The 24,596-nt window shown below is 35.5% G+C and overlaps 1 protein-coding gene across 2 annotated transcripts; it reads right to left on the reverse strand.

Moving 5' to 3' along the window:
* Window positions 10,209-24,180, reverse strand: LOC109830500 (golgin subfamily B member 1). Of its 2 annotated transcripts, XM_020397768.1 has the most exons (9): window positions 23,919-24,180; window positions 23,367-23,472; window positions 22,725-22,997; window positions 18,418-21,996; window positions 16,272-17,112; window positions 15,558-16,177; window positions 12,444-12,582; window positions 12,303-12,384; window positions 10,209-10,540 (listed from the first exon to the last, which is right to left on the reverse strand). In XM_020397768.1, exons 1-9 carry the CDS (start codon window positions 23,984-23,986, stop codon window positions 10,438-10,440), a joined length of 5,811 nt encoding a protein of 1,936 aa, XP_020253357.1. In that variant the 5' UTR covers window positions 23,987-24,180; the 3' UTR covers window positions 10,209-10,437. The 2 variants fall into 2 exon arrangements, with proteins under 2 accessions (XP_020253357.1, XP_020253356.1); XM_020397767.1 differs by lacking the exon at window positions 23,919-24,180 and having other exon boundaries at window positions 23,367-23,734.

The following is a 24,596-nucleotide window of genomic DNA, read 5'->3' on the forward strand; positions in this document are numbered from 1 at the left end:
TGATTTACTCTGTTTTATCTCTTTGATTTTTTTTTCACCAATGTTTTTTAAATAATAACATTTTGAATTCAAGTGTTCACTAGTACTTTTTAATAAACTAGTATAGTGCATGTGCTTTGCACGAGAGCATCCCTACTTTATTTTATGCTTTTCAATTTTTTTTTTGTTGGCCATAAAAAATAAAATGACTTATATAGCAATATAAATTCTGAACAATTACAATTTTGTTTAAATGAATAAATTATAAAACTATATATAAATAATTGTATGATCAGTTATAGTTTGGATAATTATTATAATTTATAATATATTATAATTATTTTAATAAATTATGAATATAATTTTTTTATCTTTTAAATAAATAATATTATACTTGTCATAATTATAATACTATTAGTAACTATATTTTAATTTAATAAATAATACTAATTGTATAATTATTAAATTACAGTGTAATTTATTAATTCAAAAATACTATTAAAATTATTATACTATTAATACTATTACAATTATAATAAATACAAATTAATTTTCATATTGTTATCATATTTTTGAAAGGGTAATAAGATATAAGGTAACAGGTAGTCCTCCATATGAGGTGAAACCCAAAGTTATAGGCATAAGCCTAATGAATTTTTATTATTTTTAATTTTTATAGAATTTTAAATTTTATGTGAAGATAAATTAGGGATAAATTTCAAATTTTCTAGTAAATAACATAATTAAATAATAAAATAATAGTGTGACCAAATGTTTTAAAAAAGTGAGGAAATGTATAATTAATTAGAGGTTATATATTAGTGAATGATTAATTACAATTAATGATATATTTGAGAAATATCAAATTTAAAGGGGTAAATATGAAAATCAAAAGTTTTGACACGGCAATCCTCTTTTATATGTAGTGTAGATTTGTAAAAAGTTTAGATTGTTTATTACAAATTTTATAATTTTTAGGGGTTGTTTGTGTTATTTGTAGGTTTTAGTGTGTTATAGGTTTAAAATTTCATGGTATTTTTTACAAATTTTAAATTTGTAGGGGTATTTTTGCAATTAATAAAACTTACGAGATACTTTTTCTAAAGTCAAGAAAATTTCAGTTTCTATCTAGCACATATTTTTTAGATTTCTCACTAAATTGAAATAAGTAAAATTTATAATTTTTAAGATATTTTAATAAAATTTTGAATTTGTAGGGGTGTTTTTGCAATTTAAAAAACTTGGAGGATTTTTTATACAAAGTCCAAAAATATTTAGGTGCTCGCTAGCATATGTTTTTTTGGAGTTCTCTATGAACTGAAATAATAAAGGATTTGAATTATATCAAATGTATCTCTTTTATCCAATAACATGTTAAGTCTCATTATGAATAGGATAAATTATTTAATTACCAATTCAAAGAAGATAGGATAATTAGAACAAATTACGATAACAATATAATATTCAAAAAAATTAAAGGGGTAAAAATGAAATAAAAAGTTTTGACACGGTAATCCTCTTTTATATGTAGTGTAGATTTGTAAAAAGTTTAGAGTGTTTATTACAAATTTCATAATTTTTAGGGGGTTGTTTGTGTTATTTGTAGGTTTTTAGTGTGTTTATAGGTTTAAAATTTTCATGGTATTTTTTACAATTTTTGAATTTTTAGGGGTGTTTTTGTAATTTTTAAAACTTACGAGATACTTGTTGGCCTCTTTGTTTTGATGATGTTTAACAAACAATTTACCACTAATGTTGTTTGTTTAGTATTTGTATTTATCTATTTATTGTAGACAAACAACATGTTGGAGGACAGATGGAATTGCGCATTCACGATCATATCCAATGGAGGTTGGAAGAATTGTGGTATGAAGCCTTACAATTCAAGTTGAAGAACAAAGTTCAAGCTTCATCCGTAAGTGTACCAAGAAGAGCTCAAAGCTTGGGTAAATTAGTTTAGCTTTATATTATGTGTGTTGGTACTTTAAGCTCAATTATATACACACACATTTTATTGGTTTATATATATATATATATATATATATATACACACACACACACACACACACACACACACAAGTTGGGAAGAGAGACTAGCTTGGGTTCTGGGGAGAGAAGGAGAATTTTCTTCTCTTGGGAATTGCGGCCCAAATCCAACGGCCAGGGGAGTTCACCAAAAATGAAAGGCTGGATCTCTTTTTCGCACAGCTGGGATGCGAAAACTCTTTCGCATCCGAAAACTTCTCTCTATATATATATATATATATAGGGAGAGGTTCTAATGAAAACCTTAAAAACTAAAAACCTATCCTAACCATCCAATCTATCTAATCCAATGGTCTACATTTCGATGGCAAAATTGAAAATATAGACAAATCTAATACACATCAGCTGTAAAATTTATTGTGAAAAGGGTAAAATGGGAATGATTCACTACAATGGTTGCTGGCAACATTGGAAACTGGAGATGATGAAGAACACATTTCTCTAAACCGTCCTTTCATTTCCCCATTTCTCTCTCTTCCCCTACGCTCAAGCTCACGCCGACGCTCCAGCTTACGCAGACGCCCCGACGACCCTCGACGAGCTCGCCGTCGAAGACCATCGACGAGCCCACGCCGACGCCGAAGCCCCTCGACGTCGTTCTCGACCAGCTTCGAGCTGGTCGAAACCCCTCGACGTCGTCGCCGAAGCCCCTCGACGCCGTCGACGAAGCCCCTCGACCGCCAAAATCTTCTCTTAAAAAAAAGAAAAATTCCTGTCTTGTTTGTTTATTTTTGTTCACGACGATTCTTATTCTTTTTGTTTTTTATTTTTGCAGATTTGCTATTGTTTGATAACGAGTTTCAGTCCAGTGAATCTTGATTCACTACAGTGAATCTTGATTCACTACAGTGAATCTTGATTCACTACAGTGAATCTTGATTCACTACAGTGAATCTTGATTCACTCTAGTGAATCTGGATTCATTGGAGTAAATCGAGAGCCATATATAGTTAATATTTATTTAATTATTGTTCACAAGTTAGAGTTAATATTTATTTAATTGTTGTTCACAAGTTGGTGGTCTTGTTGTGCTGTGTTGCTGCTGCTGTGCTGTTGTGCTGCTACTGGAGTGAAACTGGATTCGCTGGGGTGAAACTGGATTCGCTGGGGTGAAACTGGATTCGCTGGGGTGAAATTGGATTCGCTCCAGTGAATCTGGATTCGCTCCAGTGAATCTGGATTCGCTCCAGTGAATCTGGATTCGCTCCAGTGAATCTGGATTCATTGGTTGTTTGTTGCTCTTATTTTATGAAGAGACATGCCTGTGAAACAATGAATACGAAGGGATGAAGTTTCTTTCGCATCAGTGACTATTTGAAGTGAAGTAAATCGAGATTCACTTCAGTGAATCTTTAGTGAATCTCGATTCACTACTTCAGTGAATCTAGATTCAATGAATTTGTTAGTGTCAAACAAGGATCAAGAAAGGGTTCAAAACTGAGAAAAAATTGATGATTAGTTACTATATCTTTAAACAGTGTTACCAAATCTAAGTTTGTCGTTAACTGTTGATTAATACAATAGTTATTTTAGTTTGTATATTTATGGATTATCCTGTTCAACTCTTATTCTAATATAACTAGTTGAATCTAAATTCATAACGATGGATCTCGATTCTGTCGACAATTTATGAGTTATTTTGAATAACTGTAACCTCAACATGACGCTATCTTGTTTGTATCTTTACGGTGAAGTCAAATTTGTGATTCAGTTTGACTAAAACCAAATAAACCAAATTATCCTCCATTTTGCATGATAGAGGTATTTTTTGAATTATCGTCTCAATACGACGCTGGTACACAAAGTTATAGCCTTTCAAGGTTTCACAACTATCCAATACAATTTTTAAATTTTTTACCAAATACGATACGGAAATGACTTGAGTTTACATCTTAGCTGCCTAAATCTAAAAATAAATAAGAATGATTATATCAATGAACATAGATTCACCATTGATGAATCAAAAACTGAATTGAGATTTAATCAAGATTGAATATTATAATGTTACATCTGTACAGGTAAATCCAGATAGTGGGCAAACATAAATCAACTATTTTAGAGTTACAGATAAACAATATAAATCGATATTCAATAAAATTAATGTACAATGAATCTTAAGTGAAACAACGGATCCAATAGGATAGGTTCTCTTCATTAGACTTCAGAAGACTTGTGTTTGCACGTGGATGGCATGGATGAACGGGGATTCACTATAGTGAATCTCGATTCAATGATGTGAATCGAGTTCACTGAAGTAGATTCATTTCAGTGAATCGAGATTCACTGAAGTGAAATCAGATTCATCCCGTCATATTCATTATTCCAGTGTCTAGTCACATAGGTTTATCAACTCCCTGCAAAAAACAACTAAATTTGTGATTTCCAATTTAATTCAAGAGTACGTAAAACATGACTTTTACTTAAACTAAATTTGTATTTAGTTCAGTGAACATCGATAACTTATATTGAAGCTAAAATATAAGTTTGTATTTAGTTCAGTGAACATCGATAACTAAATACAAATTTGTATTTAGTTCAAGAGTATTTAGTTCAGTGAACATCGATTCACTTCACTTCAATTTTACCCTTTACAACAAAATTTTAAATTGGATGCCCTTTACAGCAAAAGTTTTTGATTCAACAAACTTCCTATCATCAAGCTATACAATTTTAAACCATGAAAAGATTTCACATTTTACAGCAAAAAGTTACGATTTTTATGGTAAAAAACAAACACCTCACATAACTGAATCTGTATTCACTGCAGTAAATCGAGATTCACACATGCGTGTCTTTATTTTTCAACTTGTTTCTTCAAAAAACAGTAAACTTTTCAAACTAAAAGGTGAAATTTTTCACCTTTTACAACAAAAAGCTACGATCTTTAAGCCAGTTGAAAAACGAAGACACGCATGTGTGAATCGAGATTCACTACAGTGAATCGAGATTCAGATTCACGGCAGTGAGTCTAGATTCACACATGCATGTCTTCGTTTTTCAACTGGTTTCTTCAATAAACAGGAAACTTTTCAGACTAAAATGTGAAAATTTTCACCTTTTACAACAAAAAGGTACGATCTTTAAGGTTAAAACTAAAACTTTTAGACGAAAAATCAAACAAATTTCATAAACTTACCATTAAAATGTTAAAATAATTTAACGATGACAAAGGTTGAAGACGGTGGTTGAAGATGAAGGTTGAAGACGAAGGTTGAAGAAAACCGTTGATAGAGATGCAGTTGAAGGCAAACGTAGCATTAGATAAGTTGGCACGAGTTTTGGAGAGAGAAAGCTATCGTGACTTTTTGGATAGGGAGCTGTTGAAGAGAGAGAGAGAGAGAGAGAGAGAGAGAGAGAGAGAGAGAGAGAGAGAGAGAGAGAGAGAGAGAGAGAGAGAGAGAGAGAGAGATCATAGTTACCATGTTTGGTTTTGATAAACAATGTGTTTTGCCACATATACATGAAAATGAACAACACACACACACACACACATATAAATATAATAAAACATCTTAGGACAAATTTTCAAAAGAGACCTTTTTGATTTTTTATTTGTAAAAAACAACCCATTTTCAAAATATTTGTAAAAACCGACTTGGTTTCAGCCTCAGCGCTGAAACCAGGTCGGTTTTTGAAAAAAAAGTTTCCGAAACTTCACGGGAGTTGAACTCCCGTGAAGTTTTGCTAAACTTCACGGGAGTTAAACTCCCGTGAAGTTTAACAGCTTAATTAAAAGCTGCTAAACTTCACAGGAGTTCAACTCCCGTGAAGTTTCAAAAACTTTTTTTCAAAAACCGACCTGGTTTCAGCGCTGAGGCTGAAACCAGGTCGGTTTTTGCAAATATCCTAGAAACAAGTCGTTTTTTGCAAATAAAAGCTGAAATGGGACGGTTTTGAAAATTTGTCCAAACATCTTATGCAACTGAACATATCACCAAACATTCAAAAGCCCTCCAAATTAGAAAATTAAACAACATTGTAAGCTCCATAAGCAATTCATCCATTGCTAAACAATTAGCATGCACAAAAAACTGGGCATACAACTTCACACCCAAGTGTTTCCTGGAAATAAAACTGGGCATACAACTCCATAAGCAATTCATAAGCTAAGTTTGAAGTTAATGATGAGTGAAAAAACCACAAATTTCAATAACTGCGTTCCATAAAAAATCCACAACCGATAGTATCTTTATACAACCCATCCAATGCAAGAGACACACAAAGGCAAAAGCATGACAATATGAATAAAGAAAAAAAAGCAGAAGATCACAACCCCATTCCCACCAACGGCCGAGGTCGCGTCCGGTGTCGCGGGACGGCGTTGGCCGTCGTCCCGTCGGCGGACTGACGTGATGGGCCGGCCTAGCGGACGTGGCGGAGCTCGATGGCCGTGGCGTCGTCATGCGTGGCGGCACCGCGAGGCGTCGGTGTTTTCGTGCGCGGCGTGGCGTCCGGTGGCCGGCCGCCGACGAAGCGGCGGGTTGCCTAGCGGTGTTGGTGTTGGCTGTCGTGGCGTCATGAGTTGAGGCTGAAAATCTTTGGGCGAAGGAGGTCCGTAGAGGCTTCGGGGTAAGAGAGGGTTTGGCGGGTGTTGTAGGGTAGATTGGGGAAGAGAGAGATGGGGATCTGAGCTTTTGTGCGTGCGAGAGAGAGTTGGTCAGGATCTGATTTATTTGGCATCTAGGATTTGGCTTGTCACGGGGGGTTTTTACACCGAGCATTGCAAGGAGAGATTTTCCCCTAGAAATCGCCTAGCCTTTTTCAAAAAAAACCCTACTGAGAAGCGCACAGTTGCTTTCCGGAAGCGCTAAATGCGTTACGCCACTTATGCGTAACTGCAAGACGTGCTGTATATTATATTGATTATATATATATATTAGTTATATATATATAGTGATTATATATATATTATATACTATAGTAGTATATAATTGTTTTAGTCTCATTAACTAGAATACACTATTTTTACATTATAATCCATGAATACTAATATATAGTTATATATATATACTATATATATATACTATATATATAATATTATATATAGAATACACTATATTATATTATAGTATATATATTATATATATATATCAATATATATATATATATATATATAATACTAGTATATATAGTATATTACTATAATATATATATATATATATTTCATGATTATATGTAAAAATAGTGTATTCTAGTTAATAGACTTAACAATCATAATATACATCTTCTATTAAGTCTATAAAATCAGTTTATGAAGTTTCAAAACATGGTGTAGTCAAAATGTCAAAACAAGTATGTTTTCATTTTTATGTTTTGGACTATTTTGTAAAATGAAGAGATTTCTCATTTTGGAGGTGTTTTTTTAAAACCAGTTTTTATAGCATGTTTATTATCACGTCTACAATTATTTTCCAAAGTTTTACATTTTTTCTGATTTTATTTGCTATTTTTAAAAGTTGTTTGAAAATCAAATTTTTGTTTTAAAACAGGCTGATAACCTGTTATTAGTCGACTGGTAAGTCGACTGATGACATCAATCGACTGATGTGTCCACTGAAGAAAACGTCTGAAATAACAAAAAGTTTTTGTTTTGTTTTGGTCGACTGGCCAGTCGACTGATGAGGTCATCAGTCGACTGATAAGGTCGTCAGTCGACTGATGAGCTGGAAAATGCCTCTAACGGTCAGCTCATCAGTCGACTGGTAAAAGCCGTCAGTCGACTGATGCTGTAACGGCTATTTTTTTCCAGCCTGTTCCAGTTTTGGATTTTTGGTCTTTTTGCCTTGTTTTCTCTTGGCTTTGATGTTCCTATAAATACCCCCACATATCCTTAGTTTTATTTACTGAAGAGAAATATTTTAAACAAGTTTAAGAGTGTTTTAATAAGAGGTTGAGTTTTGGTTTAAGTTTGTTTAAAAAGCTTTTAAGTATTTGAGAATTTGTTTTGTAGAAACAATTTCACTAGAGCTTGAGGAAGATCATCCATTGGTGTTTGAGCATCCAACTTTTCTCCCTCTCTCTTGATCTTTAGAGAAGTTTTTCTTAAACTTAATTCTAGCATTTTTATATGTTTGATCTTAATTTCATAAGCTAGATTTCATATTGAGTTTAATTGTTTCTATTGAATCTCTTTGTTCACACACAACCTATTGAGCTTATTGTATTTGAATTCATAATATAATTTGGGGTTGTGGGTTTGTGACATTGAGAGTGAGCTTAATTGTGTTCTCATCTATTATAGAGAACAAATTTATATTTGTGAGCCTAATTGTGAGTTGCATATTGTATTACACTTGGACACCGAGAGATGTTGTTGGTGAGAGACGGGTCGGTTCCAAGAGGAGTGGGGTCGGTAGTAAAGCCTAGTGACAGGTGGTAATTCTAAATACTTGAGGAAGGTGACACGGGCTAGGCCAACACTTAGAGGGTGTGAAGTGTGATTGCAAGTGTGTAGTTGTAAAGTTTTCGGTGAACTAGAAAACCGTATTATGAGATGTAAACATTATTCGGGTGAGCGTAGAAAACCTGGTTGTGATAGTGGAGATCTCTTCGAGGTGAGGAGCAGAAACATAGGTCGTGGGGACCGAACTCTGTGATCATATCTTTTATTTGTGATTGCATTGTCGTACTTATTCTTGTATTCATATTTTATATCGTCTTTGTGTATTACTCTTCATTTTGCCCTATCACATTTGTAGATTATTTATTTCACCCTTGTATTAGTTTATATATCATTGCATATAATTCATCATATATCTCTTTGCTAGGATATATCTCTTTGCTCATATTGCTTATTCTTGCTCGTAACACATTGTACATCTATCTTGTAAGAATAGTTTGTTGAATTAGTTTTAATTGGCATAAAATCATATTAGATTAGCATAAGATCCTAATCACCCCCATTTAGGGTCTAACAATATTTTCTTTAAAGTAAAAAAAAATTCAGTTTCTAACTAACATATATTTTTCAGATTTCTCACTGAATTGAAATAAGTAAAATTTATAATTTTTAAGATATTTTAATAAAATTTTGAATTAGTCAGGGTGTTTTTGCAATTTAAAAAACTTAGAGGATTTTTTTATACAAAGTCTAAAACTTTTAGGTGCTGGCTAGCATATGTTTTTTTGGAGTTCTCTGCGAACTGAAATAATAAAAGATTTGAATTATATCAAACATATCTCCTTTATCCAATAACATGTTAAGTCGGATATATTATTTAATTACCAATTCAAAGAAGATAGGATAACTGGAACAAATTAAGATAATAATATAATATTAAAAAAAATAAGAGTAATATTGATCATGGAAAGATTTTTCCGAACTCGTATTTTTAAAGAGAGCATATGATTTATAGTAGATAACAAAATTTCTATTAATAAACGAGAGGGAAATTAAAAATATTAATTCTAACTTTAAATGTTACTTAGAAATCACAAAAGAATAAACCCCCCACCCCCACCATCATATACTGGCGAAGAGGTTGGCATGATGCTTATCGTAGATATAACGTCGCAAATGTCAGTGGTCAAGATGTGGATCTAAGTAGCAAATGCAATGTTTACGAGCTATTGATGGAGTTTAAATTACTGGAGTTTAAATTACAAAGTGCAACTAACACTCAATAGGAGTCCAAAAAGTCTGACAGCTCAAAACAAACAGTTATAGATACAATTCCAGCTACAAATTGCTTAAAACTGGACCAAGGTGCTTCAACAAAAACTCCATCAAGAGCAATTACAGCTGTTGGAACCGCTGTCATTCGCGCTTACATTGTAACTAGTGTGCACCCAGTGCAAAGAACGGTCTTCATTTTATTATTTCCGATTCAACAATTTTGTATTTAAATACAGTTTGGTAAATACTACAGTATATTTTTTCTGCTACAGTGTCCCACCTGAGAATAATGCTACAGTAATATTTTGCTCATGCAGTTTTCGTTTGTTCTACAATAATAGTGCTACAGCAATTTTATTGTAGCATGAATAGTAAATCTTGGATCCTCCTGTCTGTGTTGCGGTAATACTACTACAGCAATTTACTGTAGTATTTACCGTACCATGAATAATGAATCTTAGATCCTCTCATTATTATAGAGGAATAGCATTTACTATAACATGAATAGTGAATCTTTGGATCCTCCCATTATTATAGAGGAACAGATTAAAAATAGGAATAGGAATTGATGGCCGTTCATCTTTTAGATTACTATGGTATGTACGTCCTTCATTTGAGCGGGAAGTAATACAAATAGTTGGTAAATACAACTGTAAGCTTGAATGTTGGAAAGAATGACAGATTGAATATTGATCAAAGAGAACTGTCTAAAGAATAAATGAAACGCTGTGTTATTATACAAGCTACTATACAATTGCAAACTATGACATAATCAGTGCACTGCTTGGGTGAAGATGTCACAAGATGGTTCCTAACAACCAGAGGTGCAAGAATATCCAATAGGCTATCAGCCCTAACCTTGCCGTAGGTCTGTTCATCAAACTTCGCCCTCCAGAAACCCTGAAAGAGAAAAACAGGCAGCGCAGTTGAGGGATCCTGCTGGTCTGAATCAAACTTAAATCTATTTATATTTGCAGATGGCAAAAGAAAAAGGGTAAACTTCCAAAATCCCGCGAATTTTGTGAAACATTGAAAACCGTGGTGAATTTGTCTCACATAACCACCTGACCGCAGTTACTTTAAGTTGACGCGTGCAGATGCATGATTTTTGAATAATTTTACTCTTTATCTACTGAATACAACTTCTATATTATCCTTTTCTGATGAGGGTGGGTGAAAAGTTAAAAATGATTTAAAACTTTTTAGTCGACCAGTAACCAGTTAACAGTGGTGAATCCAAAAAAAAAATCTTGGGAGAGGACAATGAGGTAGAGGAGGTCAGGGCGGAAGCGACGCCTCCAGGGGGCAGTCTAGGAGGCACGAATGCGCGTAGAGATTTTACAGAGATGGAGAACAAAGTTAGAGTTTGATTATTTGCGTCTTCAAAATTGATTTCGGTCAAATAAGAGGGAGGGAGAGATTTTCCCCTAGTATGGCTGGTTTTGGATTTATAGTGTTTGGGCCCATTGACCTAAAACTTAAATGAGTTTCTAATTTCTAATGATTAGCCCTTAAATTGCATGGGTATGGGTGTAGGTATGATGCTGATATGGGCCACGACAAATTCGTAAAAGATACCGTAAGGAGACATGGCTGAAACTCATGGGATATAATCATAGTTCTGAGCTATACATCAACTACCCTTCCAAATCGTAGCTCTTAAGGCTAAAACGAACCTGATCCTTATCCCACAAGTTACAAAAATAGATGGGAATTGTAGGATATATATCCAAAAAGTCTATGACAAATGTTTTAAATTAAACTTCCAAGGAGTGTCGGGTACAGGTACAGAGACGACACGTGTTGGGCATGGGTACGACTCCATATTGGAAGTACCCATGTAGCATAGGGCTAATGCAAATGACTACTAATTGCTTTAGCGGTTCGAGATAAATTGGGGTGCAATTTTTTAAATTCACGGGGGCAAATTGTAAACCTAAAGAAGTTTTAGTGCTATTTGGAAAATATTTAGGGGTGCAACTGCACCCCTAGATGTCTATATCAATCTGCCCCTGCCAGTTAACATCGCTTATGAGAATTTCCAATGATTCAGGGGCGTTTAGTATAATTTTGTCTATGATTTACAAAGTTCAAGGAAGTTTTGAGCAAAATTCCCCAAAGTTGAAGTGGGGAAGTTTACCTAGAGAAAACTTTAATTGTAATTGATAATAGGATCATAATGCAAACTGAGTGGAGCATTGTTGTTTTTCAAGGAGGATTTGAGCTAAAATCCTATTGTGCATGTCTAACTTGGAAAATTTATGTTCTCATTTTGAGACCTTATTTTTTCAAAGAAAAATGCTAGCCACATGCGCCTGTGGCTAGACCCCCTCTTTTTCAGATACAAACATTGTCAAGCACTCAGTACTTGCCAATTTTAGTCAAACAAGTAGACGAAAATCAAGATGTCGCCTGGGCTTATATCTGATTAAGTCTTACAGGGAAAAAAATTTTTGGTAAGAGTTTCATATCCCCAAGATCAGTCTGAAACGAGAATGCAAACTAAAATTTGAAGTTTTAGTGCTTAGCATCTGGATTGCAATATAAGGTTTATCATAAAGGCGATCTTTGATTGAGCTAAGAAAATATAAATGAATTTAGTTAAACCAGAACATCAAAGGATATTAAAAGAATCTTAACATGACATGAGTAAGCAGCTTACCAAATACCATCCACCTTATCTGCAATCATCTTTCCCTGCTTTGGAATGAGACCAGATGCATTCAGAGACTTAAAAACATGACCTGACGGTTTACGTGTAGAATCATATTCGTTAAGAAGAAAACCTGAGAAGGGAACTAACCTTTATCATCACTTTCTTGTGCAGAAATTAACGGATCTGACTCTGAACCAATATTAAGAACAAGATGGTCAGTTGACCCTTTCCTTAGAGTCCTCGCATGAGCAACAGGTGGAGATATTGAATTCTTTGCTAAAGGCCCCTGCATATCACGCATCAAAGGTCAGCATTTTTGTGTTTATTGTTGGAAATCTACAGATTTAGTAAAGTACAGAATGCCGACAAAGTTTTTGCATAGCCAGTCTTAAGTCATCCGCCATAGTACCAAAGTCCTGAAGTTGTGAAGGTTTTGGGTTATTATTTTATATATTAGTACATATGACCAATACCCTGCAGGTTTTGCGTAGCTATTCTTAAACTCTTTGCCATAGCACTAATACCATGTATACCTTTATATCTTACAGGTCCAGTGTCCTTTTAAGGGTGAAACGTAGGCTTTCCTGCAATAACATTTCCAAATCTACTTATTAAATGGGCATTTGATGTGATTTGAACCTAGATGTTCCTGCTACCACTTTAAGACCCTGTCATCATACCAAAACTCCGATATTATGTTGAGAGACGAAGGTTATATTAAAAAAGGGTAAAATGCTTCCATCCCCTAGACATTTTTAATATGAACCCTCAAAATGGCTAAGTCAAAGGTGAAAAATCATCTACTTTTTTTAAGCTTTTCTGCATCCCCTTTTCCGTTTTTATTTACAAATAATATCCTTCTTTTTCTTCTCCCTTCCCTCCCAGACAGCCCCCTTTGTACATCTAATATTTCCAAAATTTCTTTTTCCCCCCTTCTTTTATCGTAGCAATCTTGCTCTCCCTTTTAGTCTTATATCTTATTATTCCCATTTACCTTGTATTTACTCTCACTAATTATTCTTTTTTGCTTTCCTTATTTGCTAATTTATATTTCTCAAAAAAATTCTCATTTTTACACTTCTGCCAATTTGTATTTACTCTCTTTAACAGACATTCTGCCACCTTAGATTCTCCAAGGATTTCTTTAGCCATCTTTTTAATACAACAAAAGATGTTATTGCACATAAATAGTAGTATCATCTACTTCCAGATATCTATAATCTATCTTTAACATCTTGTACTCAAAATGCACTAGTTCCTAGTCCTGTGTTCATACTAGTTTTTCTCCTCCATTTCTTAATGCAAATGTTTAATGCCAACAGCTTCGGTACTCCAAAATATAATTTCTGGAGTGCTGATGGCACTTTTAGTAAATAACATCCGCACTTAACGCTCTCTAAGTTTCAACTAATGTCGCTGCGTTAGAGATTCTACTTCCACGGTCAACTTCATAATTTATTTAAGTTCCAGTGGTATTTGCAAAAGTTTATCCCCCTTCATCTATTTCATCAGTTTTTCTGATTGCTAGCCAGCAATTGGTACTTGATCACCGAAAAAATTATTAATCATAAATTACCAAGTATGCCATCAATTCCACCATTACGCATTGCACCTTTGTGGTTCCGTTCATAAAAAATCTGTCAAGATTTAGTTTTCTTTTAACTTTTGTGTTTTTGGTTCAACAAACCAATGGGTAAAAAAGAACGGAGATGTAAAATTGTTACTAGATTTTAGTCTCTTTATGTGAAAGAAAATACATGGGATTTGATTTTTCCCCCCCTCGAAAGGGGCTTCATTTGTATTTACAAGGTGTAAACATGAAGACAGAGGTCTGGATCCAAAGGGGTTTGAAAATAAAACTGAGATAAAAGAAATCCTTAAATCTTGGATTAATTCTCGATTGCCCTTATCCTCTTAAAAATAAATGGTTATAAAGGACACTCTAAAAATTCAGAGGCATTGCAATTCCAGATCGCAGAGGAAAGAGCAATGTCAGATCTACTCTCATGAGGAAGGAAGGCACAGAAATTACAATACTGCCCTCTAAATAAAAATTAAATAAAAACTAAATAATATCCTATTTTTGTTGCATTGAAGCAGCCCCCATGTTTAATATCATCAACTCCTATGGTATGTCAGGCTCCCTCTTGGTACAATTACAATCTTCGTATGTTTAGCTATTCGTCCTTCTATAGTAAGGGAAAATATGTACATATATTGTTTAATTCACACTTAAATGTTATCAAGTGCTTATCTCTCTTTTTAAAATACGTATTTTCTCTCATAAGATCATACAACTTACAAAATAAAAACTATATCTCATGTTTTCATCTCACATCTATCATTACCTTTGGCAAAATGCCTTTTAAGATCTCTTACAGGTTATTTTTCTCCTAGAATTTCCTGAACCAATTCATCCAAGTTTTCCCAAAGTTCCCTTTAATATTCTCAGACAATCCTACTTTGAGTGCATAAGAACTGAAAATATTAATTATATCTACGTCTAATATGATCTTTATTAGTATTACTCTATCTCCAATTCATTGTGCATCTCCAACATTATCTTATAAGTGTTATCAATAAGTATTATCACATCTATTCCTCTCATTTTATGTATACGAAAGTTTATACTCAGTATTCTCAATCTCTCTAGATTTTTTACCTACCAGTTTAGTTTCCTGGAAATGAATTATCATCTTTCTTCCACTCAAAACATTTGTTACCTTCATTATCTTTCATGTAATGTATATAGTTTCCAAATAGATAATGGCTAAGCTAATTTTATGCTCTGTATGAGCCTCTAACCTTCTCTTTTATAGTCTCTCTCTTTCTATTTGACACCATATTTGAGGACCAATGTGACACCAGAAAATCACCAATTAGAGACAAAATAAGATTCATATAGCAACCCGAAAATTTTGTGAGAATGGAATTTTCCTTGTTGTCATCACCATCAGTTATATTATTGCTGTCTCTTATGCTCTGTAATAGCCTCCAAACCTCTCTTTTATGGTTCTCTAGTCTGTCTCTTTCTATTTGGTACCATATTTGAGGCCCAATGCGACACCAGATAATCAACAATTAGAAACAAAATAAGATTCATATAGCGGCCCGAAAATTTTGTAAGGAAGGACTCATCACCATCACTGATACTATTACTGGGTCTATAGAGTGCACATGATCATCCTATTGCATATCTAGAACGGAAATTAAAATATTATAAGCATTAAGGAGCAACAAACGTAAATTCATAGATCTTACCACATCTTCAATTTCAGATATCTCTGACCCTATTGATGCTGGAGATGTGTCTGGTTGTGCAAGTCGGGCATGAACTGAATCTTCAAGTAATTTGTTCTTTGTTAATAATTCATCAACAACCTTTTCTTTGGCCTGTAATTTAGCTCCCAGTTCTTGCATTCTGGATTTGGAAACTTCAACTTCATTATATGAACTTATCATCAGTCTTTCCAACACTGGTAGGAATCCATTAGTAGAGGACGGTTTCTGATCTTCTGATAAATTATTCCCCCCGAACCTTCGTATTATCTTCTCTAAACCAACTGTCAACTCAATCAACTCCAATTTTTTTGATTCCAGATCCTGATAATTCATACCAACAGTTTCAGCAGCCTTGTTCTGATGTTCAATTTCACGAACATGGGAATCAAGAATCAACTGCATATCCTCCTTTTCATAAGTCAAGGAAGCTACCCTATGCAACAATTCAGGGAACTTATCTAGAACATAAATTAGCTTGTCCACAGGGCTTGAGAAATGAACTTCTTCAATATGTGACTCACTAAAAGGAATCACCATGTTATTTACTTTGTCAATAACGGCCACCAATTGACCTTCTGAGAAAAGACTCTCATCAATCTCTGGAATGAAAAAAGAGTGTTAAAAAAGGAAAAGGAAAAAGTCAAATAAAATGGGACAGTGTAGATTCTGAATATAATCCAAAGCATTAGTTACCTTTGACTTTTGCAGTCAAAGCATTTTGCAAACTTGAAAGTTCTGCCTCTTTATCTCTCAAGATATCCTCTTTTACCTGCTTATCCTGTATTTTAACTTTCATCTCACTACAAACTTTTTGCAAATCTTCAAGATCCCTCTCCAACTTTAAATGTCTCTCTTGGCTTAACTGCCTGTCCTGAATAGCAGTTTCAGCAGTTAATTCTGCTTGTTTTAATTTGTTCTTCAAATCATTCATTGAAGCCAACAAGGCTCTATTGACCCTCGTCAACTGCTGAGCTTGAATTCTGATTTTTCTGGAAGCTAATAATAAACTCTCTGCTGCACTAGCATGTTCCCCACCTTTCCCCTCTTCTTGTCTACGGCCAACAGCTTCAATAGATCCTGAATCCAGGCTGGACTTTAGTATGTCATCCTCAGGGTACAACTCTAATAAATATGTGAATTCAGATCGCAGCCCTTGACTAGCATCTTGGCATGCAGAAAGAAGATTCACCATCTCTTTCTCCAAGGACGACATTTCTGCCGCTTGTTCTTGGTTCTCAGCTTCCAATTTATTTACAGTTACCTTCAAGGACTCACCAAGGTCAAGCATGTGAATAAATTCACTGCTTATCGCCTGCAAAGCTTGCAATACAACTGTGATATAGTCGTCAGTGTATCTAGATAAACCTTGGAACCTGTTGCCAAGGACTTCTGCTTGATATTGGAGCCTCTCAACAATGTTAGATAAGGCTGCATCATCATCAAGATCCTCTGTACTAATCTTGCTATTGTATATTTCATCGTTAATAAAGTCCTCAAAATTTAAAAGGGCAGAAATTTTTGCAAAATCAGGAAGCTGCAGCATATTACAGAGGCACATGGGTGTCAGTAGCAACTAGCAAGTATATGATTAATTACAAGGAAAGAATGCATGCTACACTACAGCAAAAAAATAAATCAATAACTTGAATAGCAGAGTTTGACTTTTCAGCGTTAATTGAAGTAAACGGGCATATAATTCAGAAAGATAGCTTGCAGAACATCATAGCCATTCATTCGTTCCATAATATTTTACAAGTTGAGATTATTTACATGACTTGAACATGTTAAGCTTTAGTTCTCCCATGAAAGTAGGAAAACATGCCACAAATATGTCTCAATAAATTTTAATCTTGTTTCCTGGTTTGATACGATCATATTAGTTGGAGTCGAGCTTGTGAAGATCATAATAATTATATGAATCTACATGCTATGATGATCTCTCTTTAAGATTTCCCAAAGACTGAACAGAATATAATTAACATGTGAAGGTGTACTTAGACCCTTGTTTTGACTGGTAACTTATAAAAGTTCTATTTTCAGTTAAAACCTCATTCCTTGTCTTCTGTCCAAGAAAAAGATAACAGTGGAGTTTGACAGAAAATATGTGGGGACCTCGATTTGAACTATTTAATGTTCATATCCAAATGCAGTTCTCCAACTACGAAAAATTCTATATGTGGTCAAACATGACTGTCTAATACATACGCATTTACATCACAAATACTATCAAAAAAGACAATATATCATGAAGCTCAAACAGAAAATTTTTGTAAAAATATTGATGAAACTTTATACCATATATTACACGCAAAAATAAATTATAATACATGTCAAGAAAATATGAGCAAGCTTCGTAATCAATCACTTATCAAGGACCATCAACAGATTGTAAGTACATATACTGTAGAAGAAAATGAAATGTTACTGGGATAAAAAGTTACAAATGCTCATATGCACAAGAAAGAAAAATAAACAAATAAAATGATGTTGTAAAAAATGACTAACTTTAGTCATTTACCTTTCATTTTCAAAAAAGATGTAACAGTCCAAAAGATCAGCCTACTCTAATCCTTTTGTATGTAACCATATTTCTCACATCTCTATTAACAACGAATATGATTGTATTTATCAAACTTTGCCCGTATCCTAAACAAATCCATGACTAGTATACGGATACAAATATGGTAAATTTCATATTAGATCTGTACCTAATCCATTTGCACCCCCACTTATAAGTATTATATGTTAACAATGCAAAAGCAGAAGAAATATAGAAGGAACGAAAATTGTCAGAAACGAGAGAAAGAAACATAGCAAGCTGTAAGCTAATGGCACCTACCTCAAAACCAGTATGAATATGCAGTCCCTTTGCACTAAACTGTCCATGCAAATCCTGTAGTAGAATCTGTATATGTCTCAGACCCTCAATCTTTTTCCTGAACTCTTCAGACATTAAGGAGAATAGGCGTTTATCCTCGATAAGCATCTTAAGACCCCCAAGGTGACTAACCAGCTCTTCTGACTGGTTTTCTAAATTGCTTCTGGTTGCCGCCAATTCTTTCATGCAGTCTGTCAACTTGGTATTTAATGCACCTATCTGCTGTTGGCTTTTGGATTCGGTTTCATATTTTTGTGCTTCAAGATTTGAGATACTGTTAGATGCTTGTGCTAACGCATCTTCCAGCGACCTTATAGTTGCATAGGCATCTTCTATCTTTCTAGCCTGCATAAAGCTTTGCTCTTTAAGTTCCTTCAGCTCTTGTTCAGTATTCATTTTACCAAGCTGCTCCTCTAAGGACCTTATAGTTGCATAGGCATCTTCTAACTTGCTGCCTTGCATAGAGCTTACCTCTTTCAGTTTCTCTAATTCTTGTTCAATATTCAGTTTAACAAGTTGCAAATCCTGCTTCTCCTGCACAATATTGTCTATATGCTTTTCGGCTGTAGTTAGCTCGTCCTTTAGTGTGTCAATAGTTGCAAGTGCATCAGCTAACCTATTAGCCTGCAAAGCAGCTTCAGATTTTAGTACCTCGTGCTCCTGTTCTCTATGAGCCTTGGCAGCTTCTGACTCATGGATGTGTTCTGCAATCCAGTACAACTTATCAACAGGCTTTTCAAAGGTTCTATCAGTAGGAAGAGCAATATCTTCTATAGAGTCCATCAAAGTCTGTAACATGCTATTGCTTTCCAGAAGAAGCTTTTCATTTTGCTCCATCAGATCCTTCAAAGAAACAATATCAGACTCCAGCTTTTGAATTTGTTCTGGATAAGAAGACAAACTTTTGATCTGTTCTTTATACTCAATTATAGAAGATTCCTGGTGCTGGAGCTCCTGATTTAGCTTTTCAATTTCAGAATTTTTTTCATCAAGTGAATGTTTGAAACCTTCACGTTCTTGCACCAGACCCTTTCCTTTCTTTACTGCTAATGACAGTTTTTCCCTGATTAAGGAAGACCTCTCTTCCACCCGGTCAAGTTCTTTTTGCAAGGCTTCTTTTTCGTTTCTCAAAGTATTTACTTCTTCTGATGCTCTTCCTAACTCATTTGAAAGGGTCATTACTTCCGATCTAGCAACTGTCTCTTCTTCTAATATATTACTGTATAACATTTGTTCTTGACTTTTTATGTACAGTGAAATTTGCATCTCTTCGAACCTCTCTCTTTCAGAAACAATTTTTTTCATTCTTTCACGGACAGTACTGAAGCAGTTCTCAACCAACAGCTCTGGGTCAAAAGACAGTGCATCAATGGAAGTACTTGCACATGGCCCTGCCACTTCCATCATCACAACGTCCTTCTCAGAAAAAATTGAAGACAACTTCTCAGCAATCTTTTCATATTTGTACTTGAGGTCATCATGTGCACCTTGAACAGAATCTTTTTCCCGTTTTACTTCCGAAAGGGATGCTGCCAGGTGGTCAAGTTCCTTCTGTGCTTCTGACAACTCTGATTCATGTGATGCCACAGAAACGCTGGTGCCAGAAATTTCTTCTTGCAGCTTAACTATATCCTCCTTAGCCTGGGAAAATGATTTCACAACCCATTCAATTTGTGAATCTAATTCAGCAGATGAAAGGGATTCAGGAAGACCAACGGTAGACAGGATATCTTGGACTTTGCTGCTCACCATAAAAAGTGCATCTGATTTATGTTTATGGTTGACAAACCATTTTACTCTATCAACAACTTCCATGTTGAGCAAGTCGTCTTGGATATCGGAATGTTGCATTATTTCTTCTATTTCCTGAAGAACCTTCTCCTTTTCTGAAAGTGAGGCCTGAAGAGAATTAGCCAAATTTTGGGCATTTATCAGCTCCTCAGTACTGACTATAGAGGTCTGAAGGTTATCAGACTTCTGTTGCAAATCTATCTGGCATTTCTCCAGCTCACTGATCTTCTCAGCTAATGAAATCTGCAGCTCCCCGACAATAGCTTCAGAGGTTTGTACTTGCTGGAGGCAATTCTCAAGCTCCGAGGTCTTCTGAGATAACGCATCTCTCAGCTCCTCACCACTGATTTTGCTAGCCTCTAAAGCATCAGATTTCTGTTGCAACTCGAACAAACACTTTTCAAGTTCATTATTCTTATCAGTCAAAAAGTGCTTCAGCTTCTCGCAGTTGGTTTCAGTGTTCTCCAGGACATCAGACTTCTGTCTCAGTTCCAGAGAACACTTATCAAGCTCGCGAATCTTTTCGGCCAATGACTGTTTCAGCTCCTCAGCAATAGCTTCTGTATTGTCCAAGGCTTCGGACTTCTGTTGCAGCTCTAGCAAGCACTTCTCAAGTTCACTTGTCTTCTCAGATAATGACTGATTAAGTTCGAAAGAAACAGTTTCAGCAGTCTCTAACGCAGTAGACTTCTGTTGCAAGATAAGCAAACAATTCTCCAGCTCATTTGTTTTCTCGGCCAATAGCTGCTTCAGCTCATCGATACTGGTTGCTGAGGCTTCTAAAGCGCTAGACTTCTGTTGCAACTCCAGCACACACTTCTCAAGGTCATTCGTCTTCTCAGCTAATGATTGCTTCAGTGCATCACGATGCTGAACCAATGATTTTCCCTTTGTCACTGCAATACTAAGCTTTTCTCTGGCAGCTGCCAACTTACTCTCAGCTTGTTCAAGGTCCGTCTTAGATTTGTTAGTTTCAGCATGGGCTGCTTCCAAGCTTTCTCTCATCCTATTTACTTCTTCAGCCAATCTCCTGTTTTCATCTACAAGCTCACTTATTTTCTCCAACAGAGAAGCTTCTCTTTTCTTTCTTCCAAGTAACTCCTCAGAAATGGCACTAAAAACATCAACGAATTCATTTTTTTCTGTGGTTAACAATTCAGGCCTTGTCTCTGCCATAAACTGCCGAAGATGATCAGTCTCGGATAACAACTGTGTATGTTTTTCTATCAAAGACAAGGTCTTCTTCTCAACAAGTGAAATTCCATCACCAACAAAATCTTCAAAGGAAGACCTTTCTTGCCCCGTCACCGCTTCAAGGGAGGTTAACAACCTGTTGCTAACTTCATTTGATGATTCTTTCAATGAGTTGGACCACATTTCTTGAACAGAACCCAAGTAAGAAGTGATAACATCTTGGCACACATTAGACTCTGCAAGTTTCAAATTGAGGTCTTCCACCTCTTGTTCTTTAGCATAAAGAGCTGTATTTAGACCCTTAATAGTATCCTCTGAATTCAACTGCTCGCCAAGTATACTTTTCAAATGAGATAACATCTTGGAGCAATCATTTACCATAGCATGCAACGGCGTAGGCGACATAAAAGCTTCCTCCTCACCTCCTCTTCCTATCTGATGAAGATGCTCAACTGATTCTTTGTTGCTTGCACCAGACAATGATCGCTGCTCAAAAATGTCTTGTAGTTGATGGAGGAGGCTGGATACTTCTCTCCCGAAAACCTCCCTTTCTTCCTGAAGCAAACACATGTTTAAACTTAATTTCTCATAGTCTCATTCATTTGACAAATGATTTTTTGGATAAAAGAAGAAACTTATGGCTCTTCACATGTTGTCCGTTAAACTTGCAATCTTTTTATCCAAAGGAACGAGGGTTCCTCGACACTATAGAATTAAAGTACAGGGTAAATAAGTCAGGGAAAGGCTTATTACCATAATACATTGCATGGACATGTTCGCTTGTGATAGAGTGAGTAAAGAGAAACTTTCAAGTAGCATTGGCAGAAGCCTCAAAGGACTATTCAACATGTTTGTGGATTAAGATGACATGAATACAAACTTCACCTTCATCATGTTTAACATTGTTTAGAAAGATGCATTTTGGCTTGTACATAAACAATTAACCATTAATTTATTGGAAGCTGATGCCTAGTGAAGTCATATATAGGGACAGCTAGCTACTTTTCATTAGATTGCTATTATTTCTGGTCTTTATCAGTATTCTCGTTAACTTGTGGGGTTTTTTTGTGATAAATCCACTTTCAAGCATTTAATCTACTTAGACTAGAAGAAGGTCTCAATCTATAAGTCCATAAGTAAACTAGTCTGAAGTTAGAATTAAACTGACTGATGCAATCAACAGTGTCATCAGCTATAGTGTCATCAGGTGAAAATTTCTCTATACAACCTAAACATTCAAGTATTATTAAGCAACTACATATAACAAATAACATAAATCAGACCTTATATTTCCTGCATTGAGCTTGTGTCTCATCCAATCGATCCCTCATCCGAGCAATCTCATCCTCCACCGACCTCGGCCTCGAACTCAAGCTCTCTGCTGAACTCTCCCCATACTCAATCACCGCCACCGACTCATCTAACCCCGTGCTGCTCCGGGCACTCCCCAGCTCCTCTGGTGCATCAACAAACAGATCCTCCCTCCCCTCATGCATAGAACCATCAATATTTACAAGAATGCCACCATCTGTTTCCCCCTGCATCTCTCTAGCATCCTGAGGCGCACCAAAGACGAAATTTTTACATCAAAAGCAGACAGAAAAAAGGCTATTTGCACTTTAGTACCCCAAAGTTTCACCCCACTTCAACTTTGATATCCTGAAGCTCTAGTTTGACAATTCGATACCCCAAAGCCCTAACTTTGTCTCTAACCTTTCTCCTAACTCAAAAAACTGAAATTTAGTACGATTTTTTTTTCCTTGTTAACTTTTCTATTCTGATGTTCTAAAATAAAAATTAACGTCAACTTTTTAGCACTTCAGGTATCAAACAGTCAAAATAGAACTTCATGCATCAATTAAAGCACAAAATAACCCCAAAAAAACAAGGAAAGAAGCTAGATTCTAGGGTTTAGTAGAAAGTACGTGATCTGGATTGCTGGGAATCTCAACAAGGACGCCGTCGCTGGAGGTGGACTCGTCGGAGGACTGATGAGCGTTGCTCTTGCGCTTGCGATCTTCTTCCTCCTCGCTGCTGCTGCTGGAGCTATTGGATTTTGTCGATTTTGGGGAATCCGAATCCGATGAGCTCGGCGCCATTGCTCAGATCCGAGAAGGATCCGAGATCTGATTGACAGAAATTAGAGAAATTTGAAGGGTTCCTAGGGTTTGAGAGGGGATCGTGGAGAATGTTGGAGCTGAGGCCAAGGAATTTTTAATCAAAAAGAGAAAGATTTGATGAGAAATTGGATCGAAGAAGAAGACGACAGTTTGCGAGCTTCTTTCACACTTGGTTCGGGTTTGGGTGGATCTAATAAAATCCAGTTGGAGATCCGTGACAAGGGTTGGCAAACGGTTGGGTCGGGTCGGGTCATAGTTGACTCAACCCGTATAAGTATGACCCGATCCGACCCGACCCATTTAATAAATTTGTCAATATGGTCCCACCCGTTTATTAAACGAGTTATCTGACCCGACCTGCTGCTGCTGGAGCTATTGGATTTTGTCGATTTTGGGGAATCCGAATCCGATGAGCTCGGCGCCATTGCTCAGATCCGAGAAGGATCCGAGATCTGATTGACAGAAATTAGAGAAATTTGAAGGGTTCCTAGGGTTTGAGAGGGGATCGTGGAGAATGTTGGAGCTGAGGCCAAGGAATTTTTAATCAAAAAGAGAAAGATTTGATGAGAAATTGGATCGAAGAAGAAGACGACAGTTTGCGAGCTTCTTTCACACTTGGTTCGGGTTTGGGTGGATCTAATAAAATCCAGTTGGAGATCCGTGACAAGGGTTGGCAAACGGTTGGGTCGGGTCGGGTCATAGTTGACTCAACCCGTATAAGTATGACCCGATCCGACCCGACCCATTTAATAAATTTGTCAATATGGTCCCACCCGTTTATTAAACGAGTTATCTGACCCGACCCATATAAATCAAATGACCCGTTTATCAAAACTCACTTTAACAAATAATATTTCGCCAATTTTATTTATCAAATTTGCCTTATAATTGTATAAATCACTGTAAGAAGAATCATAATTACAATTCCTAATATACAGAGACATTCCAAATCCTGGGAAATTATAATTAGACACCAACTATCAGGAGTATCAAAATAATCACTAAGGAGGAGGCCATTTCTGCAAAATTCTAACT

The sequence above is a fragment of the Asparagus officinalis genome, chromosome 2, assembly GCF_001876935.1.
Source record: "Asparagus officinalis chromosome 2, Aspof.V1, whole genome shotgun sequence".
Taxonomy (NCBI): domain Eukaryota; kingdom Viridiplantae; phylum Streptophyta; class Magnoliopsida; order Asparagales; family Asparagaceae; genus Asparagus; species Asparagus officinalis.